Below are 19471 nucleotides of genomic sequence, written 5' to 3' on the forward strand. Positions count from 1 at the left end.
TGGGGAGACGGGTCCTGCTCTTGCTTACACTGGTGTCAGCAAGGAGGAATTTCATGTCACCACTGGTACTATTTTAATATAAAAGTGATAAGAGGGGAAGGGGACTCAGGTCTTCGGTGTCAGGTGTTTCCGAATACTGTTGAAATGTATCGGATGCTTTTAAACAGCAAGCTTGCGATCACTACGGAGCACGTTTAAGTTGCTTGGGGGCCTACCTTTTTCACTGAAATGAAGTCAGGGGCAAGATGTACGCTCTGTCATAACTGCTTGCTTGCTGGGATTCTCCAGGGCTTTAATTTATAGCTGATACCTCACACAAAGAGTTTCTGTCTGGCTTCTGCCCAGCACACACCCAACTGCATGGACAGTGGGACAGTCGTGTCGATACTGGAGCAGCCACCAGCAGAAATACTGGGTTAGTATTATTCTAGCAGATAGGAGGAGATCAGCAAAGACAAATGCATGCTTAAATTCACATGCCATGGGTGCGTTCATTCACCTGCTTCTCACTCTGGCTGAAGTGACAGTGCAGTTTACCCAAGCTGCTGCTTTTTTCCAGCTAAATGCCAGATAAACTGACAGAGAAGGAAGGATGGAGGTAGGCGCAGAAGGGTTGTGAGCTCGAGAATTGAGTGCGGATTTTGTTGTGCACGCTGCATCGGCCTGTGCACGGTTTGAATCCTTTGGGCTCATTTAACACAGCACAGATTCCACCCTAATGCTCTTTGTGGGTTGTCTAGTTTCCTTCCTCCTACAGAGATTTTTAATTAAAAATCTAGGACCAAAATAACTGCAGTGCCGTCTTTTAACTATTGTTGAAGGAAGAGCTTGATGCTCTTGTCTCTGGAGAAACAGTGCATTTTATGCAAAAAAATACACAGTGTATTAATTTCCTTTAGAATTCGAGGGAGAGCGGCTGAACCAGAGGAAGTATAGGTGGATGCTAAATTTAAACCACTGTACAGCAGATCTCGGTATGCCACAGCACCCAGAAGCCTGAAAAGCTAAACAGGGGCATATAAGGATCTTTTCAAAAATAGATGCGCTTCCTTAAAATTTCTTTGGTCTTGTTTATTCAGCCCTCCTTGTGAAGGCCCCAGAGGTTTACAGAGCCCGTTTGAATCTGACATGGGAATCAACAAAGTGGAGAAGTGGAAAATTCAGTGACTGGAGCACCATGTCGTGGGATGCAGTCATTTCTCCGTCACTTAGCTGTTCTTCAGCCATTTATAAGCCAGCTCGGCTATAATTTAGTGGGCTTGTGGTTGGAGCCATAGGGCAAAAGTATGGCTTGTGATTGGCACAGGATGTCAAGGTAGAAGTATACTTACAGTCTTAAATCCTTGTCGTCCACTTCATTCTTTGTGAGCGTGTGTTTGATATGATGGATGCCAATGATAACGAATAATCTCAGTTTGATTCTGGGAAATCTTTGTGAAACTGGACAGCGCTTGTTTTCTTTCTTGTAAGTTGGCTTGCAAACATCTACCACATCTACTGCCATGCTGAAGTTACTTTCTGAGCCTGAGTCTGCAAATGGCACAGCAGGACTTAAGATAAAAGTCTGATTTTCTTCTGCTTTGTTACAAGGGAGCAATATTTCACAAACAAGGGAGTACTGTCAGAGGACACTATCAAGCATGAAAGCAGGTCTTAAAATTAGCTTGGTATTTCCTAGTAATTGTGTGGTGGGAGTGTAGCCCCAAGGCATGGTCTTTTCTAGATTTAATTATATAAAGGCAGAGGTGGATATCATAGAAAGCCATCAGTGAGGCTTGCAGTAGACTGGTTTTTATAAATGTCATTAGAGCTTGAAGTAGGATCCTTCCATTAAAAGAGAATATGATCTCATTATGTGATTTAGATAGCAATGTGAGGCTGTAATGATGCTCCTTAATATGCTCTTTTTAAAGGAAAATATCAAGATAAGAGTTGACCTTGAAGATGTGGCCTGCCTGCAAATGATATAACCGCACACCTATCCAAAGCAGTGTGTTCTTGTCATGGCTTTAAATCTCCAAGAGCTTTAGCTCAAGCAACGAAACGATTTCTCATTTGTGTTGCTGTGTACCTGGTCCTGTATTTCCATCACTGCACTGGGCCTGTCCCACACCCTGTCTGCCCTGGTACAGAACCAGTCGCAGTGACTCCAGCAGGAGAGCCCTGGGAATCCTTGTCATCCATATGAAACTTCAGTTTAAAGGAGTACGCAAATGTTTCTAGATAACACAGAAAATTAGAGATCTGGCTCCCGGGCTTGTTTCAAAGTGGATCCTTAGTGGATGGAACCGCTTGGCTAGTGCATGTTACAAAAAGTGTGCCAGAAAGTGTGAGGGCACATTTTTTCCTGCATGTTGTGGATGCACATGGTTGTACTTTTTGGTTTGGCGAGGAGTCTTTGCTAATCTGCATTCTGACTTCTTTTTTCCCTGCTTAAAAGAATGCTATCTACCAATATCAGTAATAAATAATAGTTAACTTTAAATAAAAATTCAGTGAGATGCATAAGTGTTCAGGTGCTTGATGGATGCTTAACAGTCGTGATTTACCTTTTGCTCATCTTCAGTTGAATATATTAGAACATGGTATTGAAGTACTGAAGAGGATTCAGTGAAAGCACTTTACCTTCCTGCAGAGATTGATGGAAACACCTTCACATGAGCTTTATTCACTAGGAATGCCTTCAGAAATCAGGGCCTAAATGAGATTGTGCAAAGTATGATTTACTGAACATATAAAAGTGATGGAGTAAGACAAAGGTCTGCAAAAAAGCTATTCACTGCTGTCTTTCTCTGAATGCCAGGGGCTTTCTTATCTTTCTGGTGGTATGTGTAAAACCTGGAATTCTGCCTGCAGTTGCTGGGGAAATAATTAATGCTGAGGTACTAGTCATAATTACAGCAAGAGAGGTATGATCTATGCAGTTAGCAAGGGAAAAGACCAGTGGAATTGCTAAGCCAGGAGAGGCCCGTCGGTGCGAGTGGGAAATGTAATAAGCTGTGTTAAATTAATAGCCTTCTGCATAACAATCAATTTACAGCTTAAAGGTCAGCGGAGGTGGATATAAAAATCATTGAGCATTCATTTCAAAGACCCACTTATTGATAGTCTTACTCTAAAGTAAACTCTAGCATAATGTTTACAAAGTAAATGGCAAAGTATTTGAAGACAAAACACATGAGGACTATACTTATTGCAAAGCACAAACCCCATTTCCAAGCCATAAGATCACAGACTCCTCTCCCAAACGCACCACGGCTTTAGCGATGGGCCGATGTTTGCACACAGGAGATGTTTATCCAAACCAGAGGTGATTCTGAAGATGAGGTTTTCCGACATGCCAAATGAAAATGTTTTGCACGTTTTGACTCTGCCTTCCCCTGTCTTTTTCCAAGTTGGGGATCCCCAGAATGAATGATCTGGGATGTTTTTTTCCCCAGTGTGGGCATGCAATTCCTATAGGTGTGCTGCTTGGGGCCGTTGTACATAAGCTCACCGCAGAGGGAGATTAGTTGTGAGACAGTTAAACATATATGCACCCCTGGTGTGCCTCGAGCTGCAAATGTTTTAAATAGTGTATACAAAGAAAGCATTAATCAAGGCATCTTACAAAGAATTAAGGGAGATTGTTTTGTCTCCTCATTACTACATTACTGTCCCTGCCCAGTGCAGGAAAAGGTGAGCAGAGAAGCAGAGGGTGGTTAGAAAAACATATTTTTTTTCTGCTCTGGGAGAGAGCAAGAGCAGATAGAAAGCTGAGGGTGGCTCTGGTAGGCATTGTCCATAAAAACAGCATGAGAGAAGCAGCTTTAAGCACATGAGCCCCGAGTTAGGTTGTAGGGATGAATGATCCACACTTCTGAGCCTGCTGAAGCAGCTGAGAAAAATCCCTCATGTTTCATGTAATCATAATGAAGCAGTCTTTAGATCTGGCTTTCCACAACTTGGTTCTATTGCTGCAGACGGATGTCTTCAGCAACCCGTGTTATTTTTTTTCCCCTCTCTGGACTGATGGTCAAGCTGAGCAGGATGGCACCCAGCAGAGGGTTTGAAGTCCTGCAGCAGCAGCACTTCCCTGTATCTGGAGCGCAGGAAGGATGAAAAGAGCAGGGCTGGCTTGGGACTTGGCAGAGCAAGACGTGGACTGCCAAATACCAAGACCCAAATACCAAAGACCACCACTGCTGAGGAGCGGTCCCCTTGGCAGCACAGCAGAGAAATAGCTGGCCCTGATTATTCTGGGGAGTGGCTGACACTTTGTGTGCTCGGCTTCCAGCTAACAGCACGACAGCCTGAAACCTTCCTTGCACACTGTAATATCTGCACTCTGGCTGTTCCCTAACCAAAAACCATGGGTAACTTAGAGAAAAGATTGCCTGCTCAGGCACTGTTCCCTCTGTCAGCTTTTATTTAACTGTAAGTAGGGGGTTGGTTGTCCAATTACCTATCTTATAAGTAGGTATTTTAGGAATAGCTTCCCAAAACAGATTTCACAGACTTTCTGGATTGATCGGGAGTTCTTCAGCTGTTGTGAATCACCAGTGAACCACTGAACTAATAATTTACCACTGCTGAAGATCTGAGCTGCCATTTTTCGCTGTGAATAGTTGGGACTGTAAAAGCCAGAATGTATCTGCTAACAATTTGCCTTTTCATTCATGAAAATTTTACCTCCTCAGGGTTAATTGAGTCAGGAAATGTCAGTACCTTTGGATTTAATTTTCCTTATTGATGCAGATTCTAGAGTGAAGGAAGGGCTGCTGTGAATACAAAATGTGGCTTAATTTGATTTCTGGGAAATATTTAGTGACCAGAAAAAGAGAAGGTTGTTTGAAACAAGTCTTGAATAAATTAAGAATCCCCCTAACTGGCACAGCCTTCTTGACTGTACCAACCCCCTAATTAACTATTTATAGAGCATATTTCCAATCTATTTTAAAATGCTGAACATGAGAGTAAGCAAACCAACCTACCCACCGGTTTGCAGAGGGTAGGGGCAGGATAATGTCTGCACAGTGTTTAGCTGTGCAGTAATTATATATCAGCAACTTAGAAGATATAAAGATGGAGCCAGGAAAATTCTATCCCCCAAAACCTTTGCCGCTGTCTTCCCAGCAAGCATGAGAGGCTCAAAATGCAGAGCAGACACGTGAAAGGCATCTCTGCTCCAACGTGTAATGTCTGTCACTGCGTTACTCACAGCCTTCACCCCAAACAGGTCCAGTGTCAGAAGCAGAGAGCTCTGGCAGTCCCCACTCACTTTGGTGGCAGCCATGAGTTTTGCTCATAAAACAAGGATTATTCTTGCCACGTTGCTCTTCCCTGGGCTATTGCTGATGCTGCTTGTGAGCAGAAGTCCCACCAGGCAATTGCACTCTGTTAGGTTCATCTCTTTCACTGTCCTGTGCTTCACAGTAGCAGGCTTTTCATCTGCTCTATTTTTTGGTTTAAAAGATAAAGTAGTCTCAAAGACAGGGTTAGCAAGAAGTTTATTTCTTGCTACTGAATTATTTATTCCTGTTTAAGCTCCAGTGAACAGTTCACATTTAACAGCATATTACTGCCTTAAGAGCTGTCAACACTAAAGGGGCAATCCTGAAACCCAGTGTGTTTAGCGACTCTCTCAATTCTCTCTGTATTCCCTTTTTTCCCTTTCCTGCATTTTTGTGATCAGGACCACAGAACCGACAGGCAGAAATGAATTGAGCTGCAAGCTTCAGGGCTTTTTAATCTAGCAGGACTAACGAATAGATAAATTCTTGCAAGAGCTAAGGTGAAGATTTTTTCCCAAAGAAGTTAGTTTTCTAAGAGAGCTCATGGATTCTGTATCAGCTGGAGTGTTCAGATCAAGGCAAGGTATCTCTCTTCGACTGTCCTCTGTCTCATTTGCTAGACTTGGAGGGAAAGCAGCAACAGTGGGGGAAATTTGTCACTTTTTTGGTAGTTGAAATGACTCATATTGGGGTATGTCCAGCCCGATAAACTGCCTGCTTGTGCTCAGGTGTCGAGAGCTGTGCCACCGACATTGGTGTGAGCAGTTCTCTGCTTGTGTCTGTGTGGAGATGAAGTTGGCTGATAGGGCCCTTGTGCTGCCATGTCGGGAAGTCCCCACCGTGCCAGCGGTGTGTGATGGTGGGACGGACAGATGGCTTGTGTCTGTGACTGGTTCCCTGGTGGGGATGGACTGGGGATTCCTACCTGGCTGCATGATGGGCACGGCCGAGCTGGATCGCTGCTTTTTGGGGAGAGTGTCCCATGGACCTGCTTTTCCTCTGAGCTGCTTATGAGCAGTTCCAGAGCAGAGAGCTGAAGTGGCCTTGCTGGAAACAAATGCAGAAAATAGCTCAGTGTTAGCATTCCAAACCCAGCTATTTAGTCCTGGATTATTTTTAAATATTTTGCTTTGAGACATGTAACTAGCTGTATTTTCTTCTTCTCTCTTTTTGTGTTTTAGGTTAGCTTTAATTTTGCTGCCCCACAACCCTGCACTCTGCAGTCAAGAATATCTATGCAAAAAAAAAAAAAAAGAGGTTAGTTAAGGTGCCAAATGTTAGGCAGCTAAGTTATTCACATTGCATTGGATCTTAATTCTCCTGCTGCAGATGATTCAGATCCAGTGGGGGACACAGGTCCCCTACAAATTGCACATACCCGTCCTGTTTTGGGGCTAGCCCCAGCTGGTAGCTATTCATCCCTTTTTGGATATTACAGACACCCCCATCTGAAGGTTCACCCATGGTCAGCAACAGGGTTCAGGCTGGTCTGTATCAAATTAAGGTCTTGGGCACTGAGGCTGTCTCCTGCGGGAAGGAAGGAACAGATTCACCTTGTAAATCACAGCTAGTTTATAAAGTAAGCGCAACCTGCTGTGTAAATAAATGAAGCTGCAAAAAAAAAAAAAAAGACAAAATGGTCTTATGGAGACTGCCTTCTCGCGGGGTTAGCAGAGCAGTTGGAGGGACGGCGCACTGATGAAACACAGGAGGGGAGTTTCTCACACTGGGACACGTTCATGGCACCCCCCCCCCCCATGTGCTGCGTCAGCCATGCAGGCAGAGCCCCAGTTCCAAGAGCCCACTGCGGCTTCCCCATTAAACTTGGTCATTTGGGCAAGAGCAAAAGTGCTGGGGGCAGGAAGAGCAGGGCAGGATGTCCCAGCCTAAAGGAGACGGGAAAGCTTGGAGGCTTTTTTCAGGAAATGCATCCCATCTCAAAGGATTTTCCTTTGCACAGTGACCATCCCCTGGGGAAGCAGCAGACCTCATGTCCTGCGATGCCAGCCCGAAGGCTGGCTTAACGCTTCTTGCTAGCAAGAGCCCTGCCCATCAGAGCTGCACACAGGGAGAGAGTAGTGCTTCTAACTCTGGAATGCGACAGTCATAGTATCTGTTTGTAAGGGGTAAGAAAGAGCTGCTTGTTGGATGTGTATAAAAAGAAACCTTTAATTCCAGTCAGGATGGTCTAACGCATCAGCCAAGTGGTGGTAAAGAGCACAGTACCACCCGGCTCCTGTGCAAGGATGCAGGGGGGCTTTCAAGGACATAAATGCTGTTCTTTACCCTTGCAGAGCAGCAAGACTTACCATATTAGTCAAACTGCTAGGCTGATCTGTCATTTTAAAGAAAAATGAAAATATTTATATGTGCTCTAATAGAAAATAAGGGCAGGAGTGACGCTAGTTTTTCTGTCCCACTTACCTGCAAATCTCTACTTGCTGCTCTCTGCAGCCAACGCTGCTGGTCATCCTCCACACTGCTCATTTTAAATGCTGATTTTTGCAGGTGCAACTCTGCTCACACCAATGGAGTTACTTCTATAAAAGAGTCTCCAAAATCTTAAAAGCAAACAAAAAAGAGGAATTTTAGCTGCTATACGCTGGATAGACCCAGTAAGTAACTATTATCCTAGATAGATCCTTGTAGACAGGAGGGAGTTCTACTGCCTGGATTCACCAAGGAGCAGTGTCCTGCTTCCCTCCAGTTTGCAAATGCTGAGAGTCAGCAAATCAGTAATTGTAGCCTTAAACTAATATCCTTTCCTTTTTCTTTTTTTCTTAGCCTTCTGGCAATCTATAAAAAGATCTGGCACACTTCTTAGGATTAGGCGGCTTTGAAGCAGCAGAGTCATCTGGGTGTGAAACTTTGATTTCCTGTGTCTTGAAATGAACTGTTATTTCTATCTTTCCTTTTCAGAAAACCCCCACAGCTCATGCCATGAAGGAAGAGAACTTTCTTCGTCGCAGGTTCTCCCTCTGTCCGGCCTCGTCCACCCCTCAGAAGGTCGATCCTCGCAAGCTGACACGCAATCTCTTCTTTGGGGCCGACAATGACATCTATCCAGTCAGCCCAGGTGGGTTTCTGCTGTGTCAGTGCAGAATGTATCTTGTCTTGCCTTTATTGCACTGCTTTTCTAGCACTTGTGAAACTCGGTGCAGAACCTCAGGTGCCTGACTGCAAGTAGACTTTTTTAGCATCCTGCTGTGAAACGAAGAGAAACAAGTGAATGTGAGAGTGAGAGAGAAGCTGTTCTTGCAACACAGGTGTCGCTGGCTCCTAGCCAGTGCTGTGTCCGTGATGCTGCTGTCTTTCACTGCCATGGCATTAAGTGGGAATGGAGGGCATCAGAGTTAGTACACATCCTCATTTGAGCACTGCGTGGCCTCATGTTTCAGAAATGACTTAACATTTTCTGGCATTTCCACTTTGAGGCACTTGATGTGTTTCACACTAAACATCGAACTCTTTTAAGCTGTCGCCTGGGCCCCTTTGCAAATGTTTAACGGCAGGTTTCCCTGTTTAGATTTAAAGCCCAAAATAAATACTACAAGAGAAGACTTTTTGTAGTTAATGTTCTGTAAATATATACAAGCGCTGCAAGCACCAGGAATATTGACAGGCTGCAGTGAATGGCAGGCTTGCTTTAAGCATTCTCTTTACGTCTCTTGTGCTTTGAATTTGTTAGACAGCACTCTTTTTGAAGGAAATAGGGCTCATTTTGTTGTTTCTGAATTCGTTGCTCACGATAACATTCCAGTCTTTCCTTGATTGCAGTCTGCAAACAATGCTTCCGTTCCAGTCTGTAAACAAATGCTTCAGGGAACAGTCACAAGTTTGCAGAGCTGTCATTTGCAGTTGCCGTGTCAGTGCTAAATAATCAAACCTCACAGCACCTTTGTGAGCTCTTAAAATACTGATACCCAGAAAAAGAACATAGCATGTCAAAAGGTTTCAGTCTTCATATAAATGTAGCACCTGGCAGACTCGCTGGGCTTTGCAGATGGGGAGCAAAACTAGGCCTGGGTTTCCTGAGCTAAGAGTCTTCAAGTGCAAAGGTTTCGAGGGCTTCTGATTTTGCAGGTATTTCTATTTTGGTGTGCCTTTTTCAAGGCAACAGGGAACCAGTTTTGAGCAGTGCTGACTAATCCTCGCTGTCACCAAGGTCACTGAAAGCTTCAACAATTTCTTGATAATGTAATGGAAAACAACTTAAAAGGGGACACCCAAAATCTCATACATTACATACTTGTAGGGACTTCTGAAAAGCTCTCTGCCTGTAAGTGCATTCCATATAAATGTGTGGTAAGTAAATCTGTTTCACTTCTGCAATCTTTGGGTGTGCTGAAGGACCAGCAGATCTTTCAGGCTGTAGTCACTTCCCCATGCTTCAGGGAGGTGGAGATCCTTAAGTTTTACCCGTGCTTCAGTTCTTACCAGCATTTTTATTGCTAAACAAGCTACTGACTTCCTCACCAGGGTATTTCAGTGCTGTAATAATCTTTCAAAAAACAGGGAAAGTTGAGCATGGAGGAGTTTGTCACTTCCTCAGCTTCCCACATCACTTCTTTTCTCCTTGAACCTTGCTGATGTCTGGACCAGTCTCTGCTGGGTTCAGCAGGACAAGTGCCTTGAGCCACAGAGCAACCTCCAGCACCAGTCTCAGGGAGGTGGCCCTCTATAATGTAAAGGAAGATCACGGGACAAAGGGTTTGTAAAGGAGAGAATATCCCTTTTAAACAAACAGAATTTACTTCTTCAGCCAGGGGATTTCTTGCAGAGTCTGGGTTTTTGTCTAGCCTTACATATTTTTATTCCTTTCATTTCTTTCCTGGTCCCCACAGAGCTGCCTCATATCTTTGTTTTGCTCGCATTTCCCATAAGAAGTATCTGTCATTTTTCCCATTCAGTTGCTATTTCCATGGTGGGCTCTTCTTTAACTCCTTTGCTGCTTTTGCTGCCGTGTTTTTCCCATAGAGCCTCGCGTGCTTCCCTCCCACCTGCTGCATGCCCTCTGAAGGATGCTGCTGAAACTATAAATAAGCCACAAGTCTACATCCACAAGTTACATCCAATATTTCTATTCATCGCTTTTTTTCTTGTTTTATATGAACTTTTCAGTTCTTGAGGGCTTTTAGTGGCCCATGTTTTGCTGCCAGGCCCCAGCAGATTCTCTTTTCAAGGGTGCAGGGCTGATGCCATCAGGTGGAGACTGCAGGCAGTGTGGGCAGCACCAATGCCTAGGATTAGCCCTGCAGCCACGAAGGCGTTCAAGTAAATAATTCCATGAGATGGGAGTGACAGACTTCACATCTTGGGCAAGTAAAGCTATGGAGATTTCATTCAGTGAAAGGATGTTTTTTGAAGGAAACACAGGGGAATGCAGAGGGCACTATCTCAAGTAACACTACTGACTTTTTGCCTCTTGATACATAAATGCTGGTGATTATGGTAACTAAAAGAAATTAGAGGAGGGCATGTTTTCTCTTTATAGAAAGTTCATGAACTAGAGACATGAATTCAGGTTCCTTGACCATGTCTTTCTTTTATGCAGCAATAAGGGGGAAGAATCTTTGCCTCTCTTCTCTTTCAGAAGGTAGGACATTTATTGGGGGAGTAGCTAAAACAACTTTTAGAGAATCTTTCTTTTTGACTAGGCTGGGAGATCAGTCCATGTCTTTAAATAGAAAAAGTAGATTAGCCTATCTGCATCTGAAGAGATGCACTTTAAGGAATATGGGAATTTTGCCGTGATAGATACATGGAACTAAATTTCAGTCTGGTTCACACATTGGGCCAGGCCATGTGGCTGACATTTGCTGCAGTAACATTTATGGCATCAGAACAGGTTATATTCATGATAGTTTTGCCACACATGAGAGCCTTTATTTCCTCTTGTAGTTACACGGATACCTGATCTGAAAGCCTGTAAAATAATAGTTCATGCTGCAAGGAGCTAATCACGTATTCTATAATAACCCAGTATTTCTACTTTGTCTGAGCATTGATCAGTCACTCTTGCTGTATCGTTCTTTATAAGGAGAAAAGGCAAGTGTACCCATAGGGTAGATACACAGCACAAAGCCAAACAAAAGGCATAGTTAACTCTTCGGAAAGGAACTCTATTTTTTCTATGCATGACAGTAATGGGATAAAAGAAGGTATCAGTAATTCAGCTCTGTAACTGCAAGACTGGAGTGTTAGCATTTTTCTTTGTGATGTGGTGAAGGCTGTTTCCATAAGCACCATTGATTCCCTTCCTGAAATCCCATTAATTATTTGCCATATACTACTGGGCTTCTTTGGAGGACCTTTCTTAGCATGTCACGTTAGCAGCCAGCAGTTGAAGTCAAAGAGCCTCAGCTCTATTTCTGCTGTGGGCATTATGTCTTCGTGATTAGGGAGATAAAAGCTCCAGTTTATATAGCCAGCTGATATTTAGCTTTTTTTTTTTTTTTTTTTTTTTTTTTTGTGGTTTCCTATTTATTTTCTCGAGACGGCTGTGTCTTTTGTGCTCGGGGTCAGACTCTCTTTGGGGTTTTCTGTGCACTTAACCATGTGTGTGGGTGTTTGAGAAACTTGCACGCTGTTTCAGTGGAGTTTGCTTTCCAAACGAGGGCTGGCTTTCTACCTCCACACGGCTGCATCAGGTCTGCTTTAGACAGCTGCAATAGTGCTCCTCCGAAAAACACCGCATCTCTCCTCACAAGTGCCAGTAGGCTTAACGGGTTTGTTGCAAGAACTGGGATATGCTGCTCCATAAACACATCTTTTGAATCCTTGTAAATGGTATGACCAAGAGTGAAGAGTTGCATGTTCACATTTTTCATAACGCCCTATGAGAGGGGCAGTCCAGAACCTCAGGAGCACCTAAGATCCCATTGTTTAGGTGCAAAACCTTTTCTCTGTATTACAGAGAGAAAGAGAAGTCTCTTGTGCAGGCCTTTTATATGGATCTCAGCTTGGAGGTAAACTTTCTTTAAGATGTGAGATATAGTAAAGATTGGTTTGGATTATGTTATGTTAATAGATGCCTTTCCCTCAGAGCAAGCAGCAGCTGACTGCCATTAACTTTACTTGAACTTTTAGACCATATGTTATTTTCCCATACATGAGCAGAAAAAAACTCTTCATGAGAAGCAAGTAGAGTAACTGCATGGCTTTGTGAGTTTATTCAAACCTCTTCTGCCTCCATCTGGGAGAATGTAGAGAGGAAAGAGCCATCAGAGGAAGAAGAAACACGGGAATTCAGGTCCTAATCCATGCCCAGCAATGCTTATGACCACACTGCTTACTGTGTGCGTGGCACGATGTGGCACTGTGCCATGGGATGAGAAATGTGTATGAACCCCCTTTGCCTTTGTTCACTGCATGGGAAGGTGTATCCTTCTAGAGACCTGTGGGAGTGTGGCCAGGGACAGTTATCCCAAAGAGCCTGTTTTAATATACAAGCTGATACCCCAAAGTGCTTGTTGATGCCTGCAGAAAAGGCAGAGGTTTGTCCCCTGTATCAGTGAAACCCTGTAGCGCAGTTGTGGTTCTAGTTACAAAGGGATGTGTTTGTTCTCCAGCGTGTCCCGTGGTGGCACTTGGCTTCTTGCACAGCTCCTCTGAAAACTCTGGGAGACATTCTGGGTTCTGGCACATCTGTGGCAACTTCTGCTTGACTTCAAGAGAATCAGGGTTTTCCCTTGCTGGTTTTGTATTTGGTGTTGTTTCCAAGATTCACCCCCAGAATGTTTAAAAATGTTTTTAACAGTTGCCATGTTTGCAGTGTGCTACAAATGGGTTGTATTTTACTACCTTGGTGGCTCTACACTGCGTCCAGTATTCTGAAGCTCTGATTGCTAACAATTTTGAGGAGAAAACTACATTGCAATTGAATAACAAGGACTGTCTTGGCACTAAAAAGCTTGTCTCATCAGATGCTATTTTTTGACTTTTTTAGTAGAAGCTTTAGGCTTTCTTTACTGTAAGGACATGATTATGGTTGGCAAAAAGAACAGAATTTATCATTACATTTTATTGCTTAGACAGGGACCAGACATGCTCATACTAGTATATAATGTGTATGATGTACTGCAAGTTTAGTATATTTAGGTAATAGAAAATATATATCTCTACAATGACTGGAAATGTTACAGTTTGTAAATACTACTTGTTAATGAAAGTGTTTCTTATCGTAACAGTAACTTGGTCAGAAGACACTGATGTTCTGCAATATTTTATTTCACTAATTATGTCTAGATGCTGTTCTGTCTTCTGTAACATTTTATGATCGTGGTTATTATTTGTCAAACAAAGCATGCTATCAAGTGCGTCTGTGTATAGTTGCCAGATACTGACCAAGGGGGATAACATATTAAATAGCTGCCTATTAACTGAATTCCATTTATTATTTGCATTGGAGGAGGCATGGGGGGAATGTAAGGAAAAAGCAGACTGTGGTAATGTAATTAAAGACTGCATCATAATGCAGGCACACAAGGGGGCTGATTAAGGATGCATAAACAACCTTATTTCTGGTGTTCTCCTGCCTTTGTACACTGGATTTGCAACCATTGTAGTGGTTTACCAGAGGGTTTTCAGACGTAACTTTTAAGCAATACATGTTGCATGGTCCGAGCATGTGGATCCAGGCTATTTTAAGCTCTGTAAGATCCCTCTCTGTGAGCTTGGTGCTATTGCTCATGATAGCTCCTCTTGCTTCCTGTTAGCAGTAGCCCTTCAAGGGCCATGAGTAGCCATGATTTTGCCCAGAATTTCTGTTTCTGAATCGTGTTGCTTTGTTGCAGGAAAAGAGGTGGAAGGAAACAGCCCATCGACGCTGAAGGATGAGACACCACAGACACCGAACTCCATTAGCAAGGTACTGTGGAAAAGGGATGCGGCCTAGCCTTGCTTTCATTTCTTCTCAGGCTGTTACTAATCAAACTTATAGTATTTTTTTAAGTCACTGAGAATACCTCTCCCTTCATTTCTGCAGGAACCATGTGTGCATGTTTTGAGAGAAAGAAAAGGAGCATTTGGGGATGGTGGGGATGACCTAGAGAAGCCCACTTTTTCCTCTGACTTAATAGTACCTACTACAGCAGAACCTTGGTTATTTGGGCCTCGTTTGGCAGTGTAATTAGATATGAATAATTATGTTTGAAAGCTTGATGTTGTCAGCAGAGGTGTCTCCTGCTGTTCTTGACCAGCAAGGCCATCATAAAGCTTAATTGTTTGGAACAGAAAGCTGTAATATTTAATGTATTGCATGGCATCTGAAACTGCGAGTTGAAATCCTGGGTGAGAGCTCTGAGAACTGGTGTAGCAGGAGAGGAACATGCACTAACCCAGACATCCTGAACGCAGCATTTCCATCCAAGCTATTACAGAGAGGTGAAGCTGGATCTAAATACTTTGCATCTGAGTGTTCAAGACCTGGCTCTACATCTAGACTTACTGTGTGCCTGAGCTTGACTTCCTGTAGAGATGGAATCGACCTTTTAAATTAGATATGGCTTTGAGATGCATGTGCAGGCTTTTTGGCTGCAGCTCCCTGACATGTTTCTGGAGGGTGACTAGAAATAGCAGCAAGGCCTGTTAATAAATTTTTAACTAAATTTATTCAACTATGAAGCTATAAAATGCAAATGACGCCAGCTGAAATGAAAATATAACACGAAGGAAGCATCTGGAGACAAGTGATTTCTTATAATACATGGAAACAGACTCTGCATCTTCAAACATTTTTGGCTGTGCTTGCTGGAGCTTGCAGGCTGTTATGCAGGGACGCCCTGGCAGAGGTCAGCATGGGGTTCTGGTGACAAGAGGAGCTTAGGGAGTGTAGAACAAGGGCTTGTGTGCAAGTACTCTGCTTTTGCTGGGATCTGGCAAGATGCAAACCAACCTTGGTTTTGTTTTTTCTGGGGCAGGTTCCTGATGGGAACCCTGCTACTGACTTTTCCTGGCAGTGGAGAACCCAAAGGACCAAAGGATGGCAGCCAGGGCTTTGTTTGAAGGCCAGATGTTTTGCACGCCTTACAAAGAGTGGGGTTAAATTCACAGGGACTTAGGAGTATAAAGAAGGAGGACTTTTCCTTTTAATTTCTGATGTGATGTTGGTCATCCAAGCCACAGGACAGCTCAGAGCACCAAAATGCTGTTTGAATGGAAGTTTGGTTTCTGAGATGCAGGACAAACACGAGAGTACAATGTACTACCGAGAGCTGTCTGGGAGAGAGCAAGGTCAAGCTTCAGGGCCTGCCTTGCTATGTAGTCTCTTACAGGTATGTTTTTGAGAGGCACCCTTGGAAAATTTGGTGCCCGCCTCGATTTCCACCATGCTTTGTGTGCACTTGGAAGGCATCGGTGGGTCTCCCCTGGACAGTGGCAAGAGCAGTGGTTGAGGAGCAGTGAGGGAAAGCATGCAGCACAGAACAGCTGCATCAGAGTGGGAAGTCAAAACAAATGGAGGGCTGACCCTGCACACTAGCTTTGCTTTAACCAACCAGACTTTGGCCTGGGGATAGACAAAATTCCTCTGAAACACTAATAAACAACAACAAAAAAAAGGATGGCAAGACGCCAAAGCCCCAAACTTCGACTCACCTACTGACTTCTGGTGTTGCAGGCAATTACTTTGGCTACCAAATGGGTCAGAGCTAGCTTTTTCTTTAATGCCTGAATGTTCTGCCAGGGTACAGGGCATTTGATTCGGAGGCTGACTTCATTGACTTTCCACCTCACTGGACCTCTGCGGTAGCTCCCGTTGTTCTCACTTCACGCTGCTTTGCCTTACTATGGTGTTTGCTGCCTGGTTCTTCACTTCCAGACAAGGAGCAAGTCTTCTCTTGCTTCACAGTGTCAGTGACAGCAGGGAGTCTCTATTGTGACATGTCTTGCACCTCAAAAATTTAGGCAAAGCCGTAGTTGGTTTGCTTAATATTTCACTTTCCACGTCCACTCAGCTGTAAGACTGTAAAATAAAACCTTACTGCCAGATGCCCAGCACTGTATGTCAGGATCTGTCACGGCATTTCAATTTAAAAATAAATAGCAATTCCAGCTACTTCAACCAAAGGAAAGTGTGTGCTAATTGGGTCATGTTTAGATTCCTGATAGTGGGGCGGGGGGGGGGGGGGAAGGATAATTTTAGTAACTGAATTGTAGGGTATGCAGATTTAATTAATGGCTTCAGTAGTAAATGTACTAGGTAACAGATCCATGCCACAAATACTTAGCCTTCGTTTGCCACAGTGGATGTAACAGACCCTGTTGCAAATCAGTGTTCCTTCAGCAGTGCTAATTTCAATGTACTGCAACGCATGAACTCTGTTCACCCAGTAAGAAGAAGGAAAGGAAAGCTGGCTGAGTGATTCATCCCCCAGACTGGGGTTCAGGACTTTCCCAGCTCTGACCTGCAGTCCCTGTGTTTCCCCACACAGATGAATTGTGTTTCTGTTTCACATCTTCATCAGTGACATGGAAACAGTCCCATGTTTCACACATATCCACGCCATGTGATGGAGCAGGCTGCAGGTTTCTCAGGTTGGCAGACACTGAGCAGGATATCCCATGAAAACCTCTATAAACCTTTGGCTTGCGAACACACTTCACTGCACTTGAACTCTTAGATGGATTGCTGGTCTCTTCCTGAAGTGTGAGCATATCCAGATTGTTCTGTCTGTATAGACAGTAAAATGCTGGATGCTGGAACATCTGCTTTCAGTATTTGTGCACTTTTTAGTAATACATATTTTAAGTGGAAGTTGTGGCTTTCATTCCTATTTTTATTTAAAAAAAAATTAAGGCACAGTTCAGTTATATATTGCATTTTAGAGGAATCTCTTTCAGCTTATTTTAACGACAAACAAAAGGTCATTTATTTCAGATTGTTGCTCATATTAGCTTCTATTTTTTGGAGCCCTTTAGTCTTGTAGTCTGTGCCCAGCACTCATAGGGGTGTGAAAATATGGCAGAACTGCTCTAAGCCTCAGGCTCTTCTCTGGAGCTGGGCTGTGCAGTGAGCACATGCCTGATGCTGGCAGGAGGTGCCTTTCTCTTATGACAAGCTCTCAGTCAGCATTGTTAGCATCCCTTAAGACACCTTTTATTGAAAAATGCAGCATTGCATTTTCTCTTTTTTCCCCTCCCTATGCTTGCCGATTTATTCTACTGTCCAGAAAGGAGCTGGGATCTCTTGATAGGCACGCAGAGCCCACAAAGTATTGAGGTTTATTTTAAGGGACTTAAAGCTGGCTATTAGTAGTACCTCACTATTTTCAGTCCCACACTAATGCCACAGTGAAGTCTAAAATTACCACCCTGTAGGAGCGTGGTTGTTGCGTGCACAGTTGTATGACGTATAGGAGGGAAAAGCTTCTCTTGCTTTGTTCATTGTGAATGTGTTTTTCCACATGCGTGAGTAGTTCAAGACTTCATTGTGTGATTTGTAATCTGAAATACGGATCTAAGTGGCTGCAATATTATTTTTTTTTTAGCTGAAAAGTGGTTTTAAATAGCTCATACCAATCACTTGAGATTTGATAGAGCAAGCTGCAAACCCCATGCTGTCTCAGGCTCACCCTTTTAGTTAATTGAAACATGGTTTAAACCTCCAAGTTAATTCCAGCTGCATTTGAGACTATCAGAAAAGACCATTCACACCTCTGACAACCTACAAGGGTACTTTTCCCTCTGTTCTCCCAATGCCAGCAAACCAAGGAATCAGTTGCCAGAGAGATCCAGAAGCTGCAGGAATCAGCTGTGAGGGGCCCAGGAGGGAAACATCCCTTGTGTGTGCTCAGCACAGCTTTAGAGGAGAGCTTGGCCCTTCCAGATGGTGTTACACCAAACTGGACCCTTGCCAACATTGCCTACATTATGCTGTGGATGTTGTGGATGTAATTATTTTGGAGCTAGTTGTCTCTGTCACATCTCCTGCTCAGCTCCTGTGCTCAGGAATGCATTGCTTCTTCAGGCACTGTGGTCCACAGAGGGTTTTGCAGCTGGTTGCGGGTGAGCAGAGATGGAGTATCCTGGGAAAACTGCAGAGGAGAGGGGTGGGATTTTGCACTGAGAGGTTAGAAATGTGGAGTACCCCTACGTTACATAAGTGCATGCCAGCCCCGATACTCCCAGGTGCCTCACGGAGAGCAATGAGGAGAGTGGGAGCCGAGTTGAAGTCTGAAGGCTGGTAGTTTTGGGTAAGCCCCAGCACCTATCTTGTCACCTTGGGTCAGTGGTGATCAGAATTCCTTCCTCTGGTCTTTCTGACATGAGAGTCAGTGGAGGAGCTAAAATTGAAACAGTTTATTAAACAATTTAGCAGAGCATATTTTAAAGTCCAGCTGTTTTCCATTGCTCGCCTTCTCCATCTGTTTAAACTCAGCCTAGGAACAAGAGCAGTAGCTATAGCTAGAGGGGAAAACAAAGCTCTGCTACAGGTTTCTGCTTAGAAATACAACTCTGACAGTCGTGAAACAGCATCTTTCTCAGTCCACAACTTTCCATGATGCCTAAAATGTTCTTCAAATATTCTAAACTTGCAGAATGTTCGTCCCCTGAAAGGCACACGTAGATGATTGTATGGCCATCCCATGAGGCCAGTGACTTTTTCTTTAATTGCAGTGATCTGACGCAATGGAGCAAAGCACTCCACTGAACAGTGTAGCTTGATATTTTGAGTTGCTTGCATAGGTGGCTTTCAGTGATGATTTTCCCTATTGCTGTCACCTCAGCTATTTATGTGTACAGGCTTTTCAGTTTAGGCTCATCATTGTGCTGTGGCAGTGTCGTAGACATAGTTACTGCGTCTCTGTAACATCATTGAAATAAGAGGAATGTTTTCTGCAGCCAGAAAATTTAAGGTGAAAATCATTTGATGTGCTGTAAACCAGCATATTAATTGAAGGGTAATCTTCCTTAATCCAAAGCTTGTTTATCAGCAAGAACCGTCTCACTGACTCTGACGTGCCTTGGATGAGCTGTTAGTTACCATTTTGCAAAAGAATTGTTTATAGTAAACTGAAAAGCAAGTTGTTTAAATACAGTTGAGGTATCTGTGAATATTCACAACAGCAAGAAGCTCTCCGCTTCTGCTAGTTCAAGCTTTCCATAGTGTTGATAATATTGTAGTAGCTTTTGTTTCATTTGTTTTATTCCTTCAGTAATACAGATCCGTAGCAATTTTATGTGGAAAAGATACCGGA

At 43.5% G+C, this 19471-nt stretch overlaps 1 protein-coding gene across 3 annotated transcripts in view; it reads left to right on the forward strand.

Moving 5' to 3' along the window:
* Nucleotides 1-19471, forward strand: part of OSBPL5 (oxysterol binding protein like 5) — a 130692-nt gene that overhangs the window by 62068 nt on the left and 49153 nt on the right. For all 3 annotated transcript variants that reach the window (XM_032188467.1, XM_032188466.1, XM_032188468.1), the window contains exons 2-3: nt 8193-8349; nt 14069-14142. In XM_032188467.1, the coding sequence (XP_032044358.1) occupies nt 8214-8349; nt 14069-14142 (210 nt within the window). In that variant the 5' untranslated portion in view covers nt 8193-8213. The remainder of the gene's footprint in view (nt 1-8192; nt 8350-14068; nt 14143-19471) is intronic.

This window comes from Aythya fuligula, chromosome 5 (assembly GCF_009819795.1).
Source record: "Aythya fuligula isolate bAytFul2 chromosome 5, bAytFul2.pri, whole genome shotgun sequence".
Taxonomy (NCBI): Eukaryota; Metazoa; Chordata; class Aves; order Anseriformes; family Anatidae; genus Aythya; species Aythya fuligula.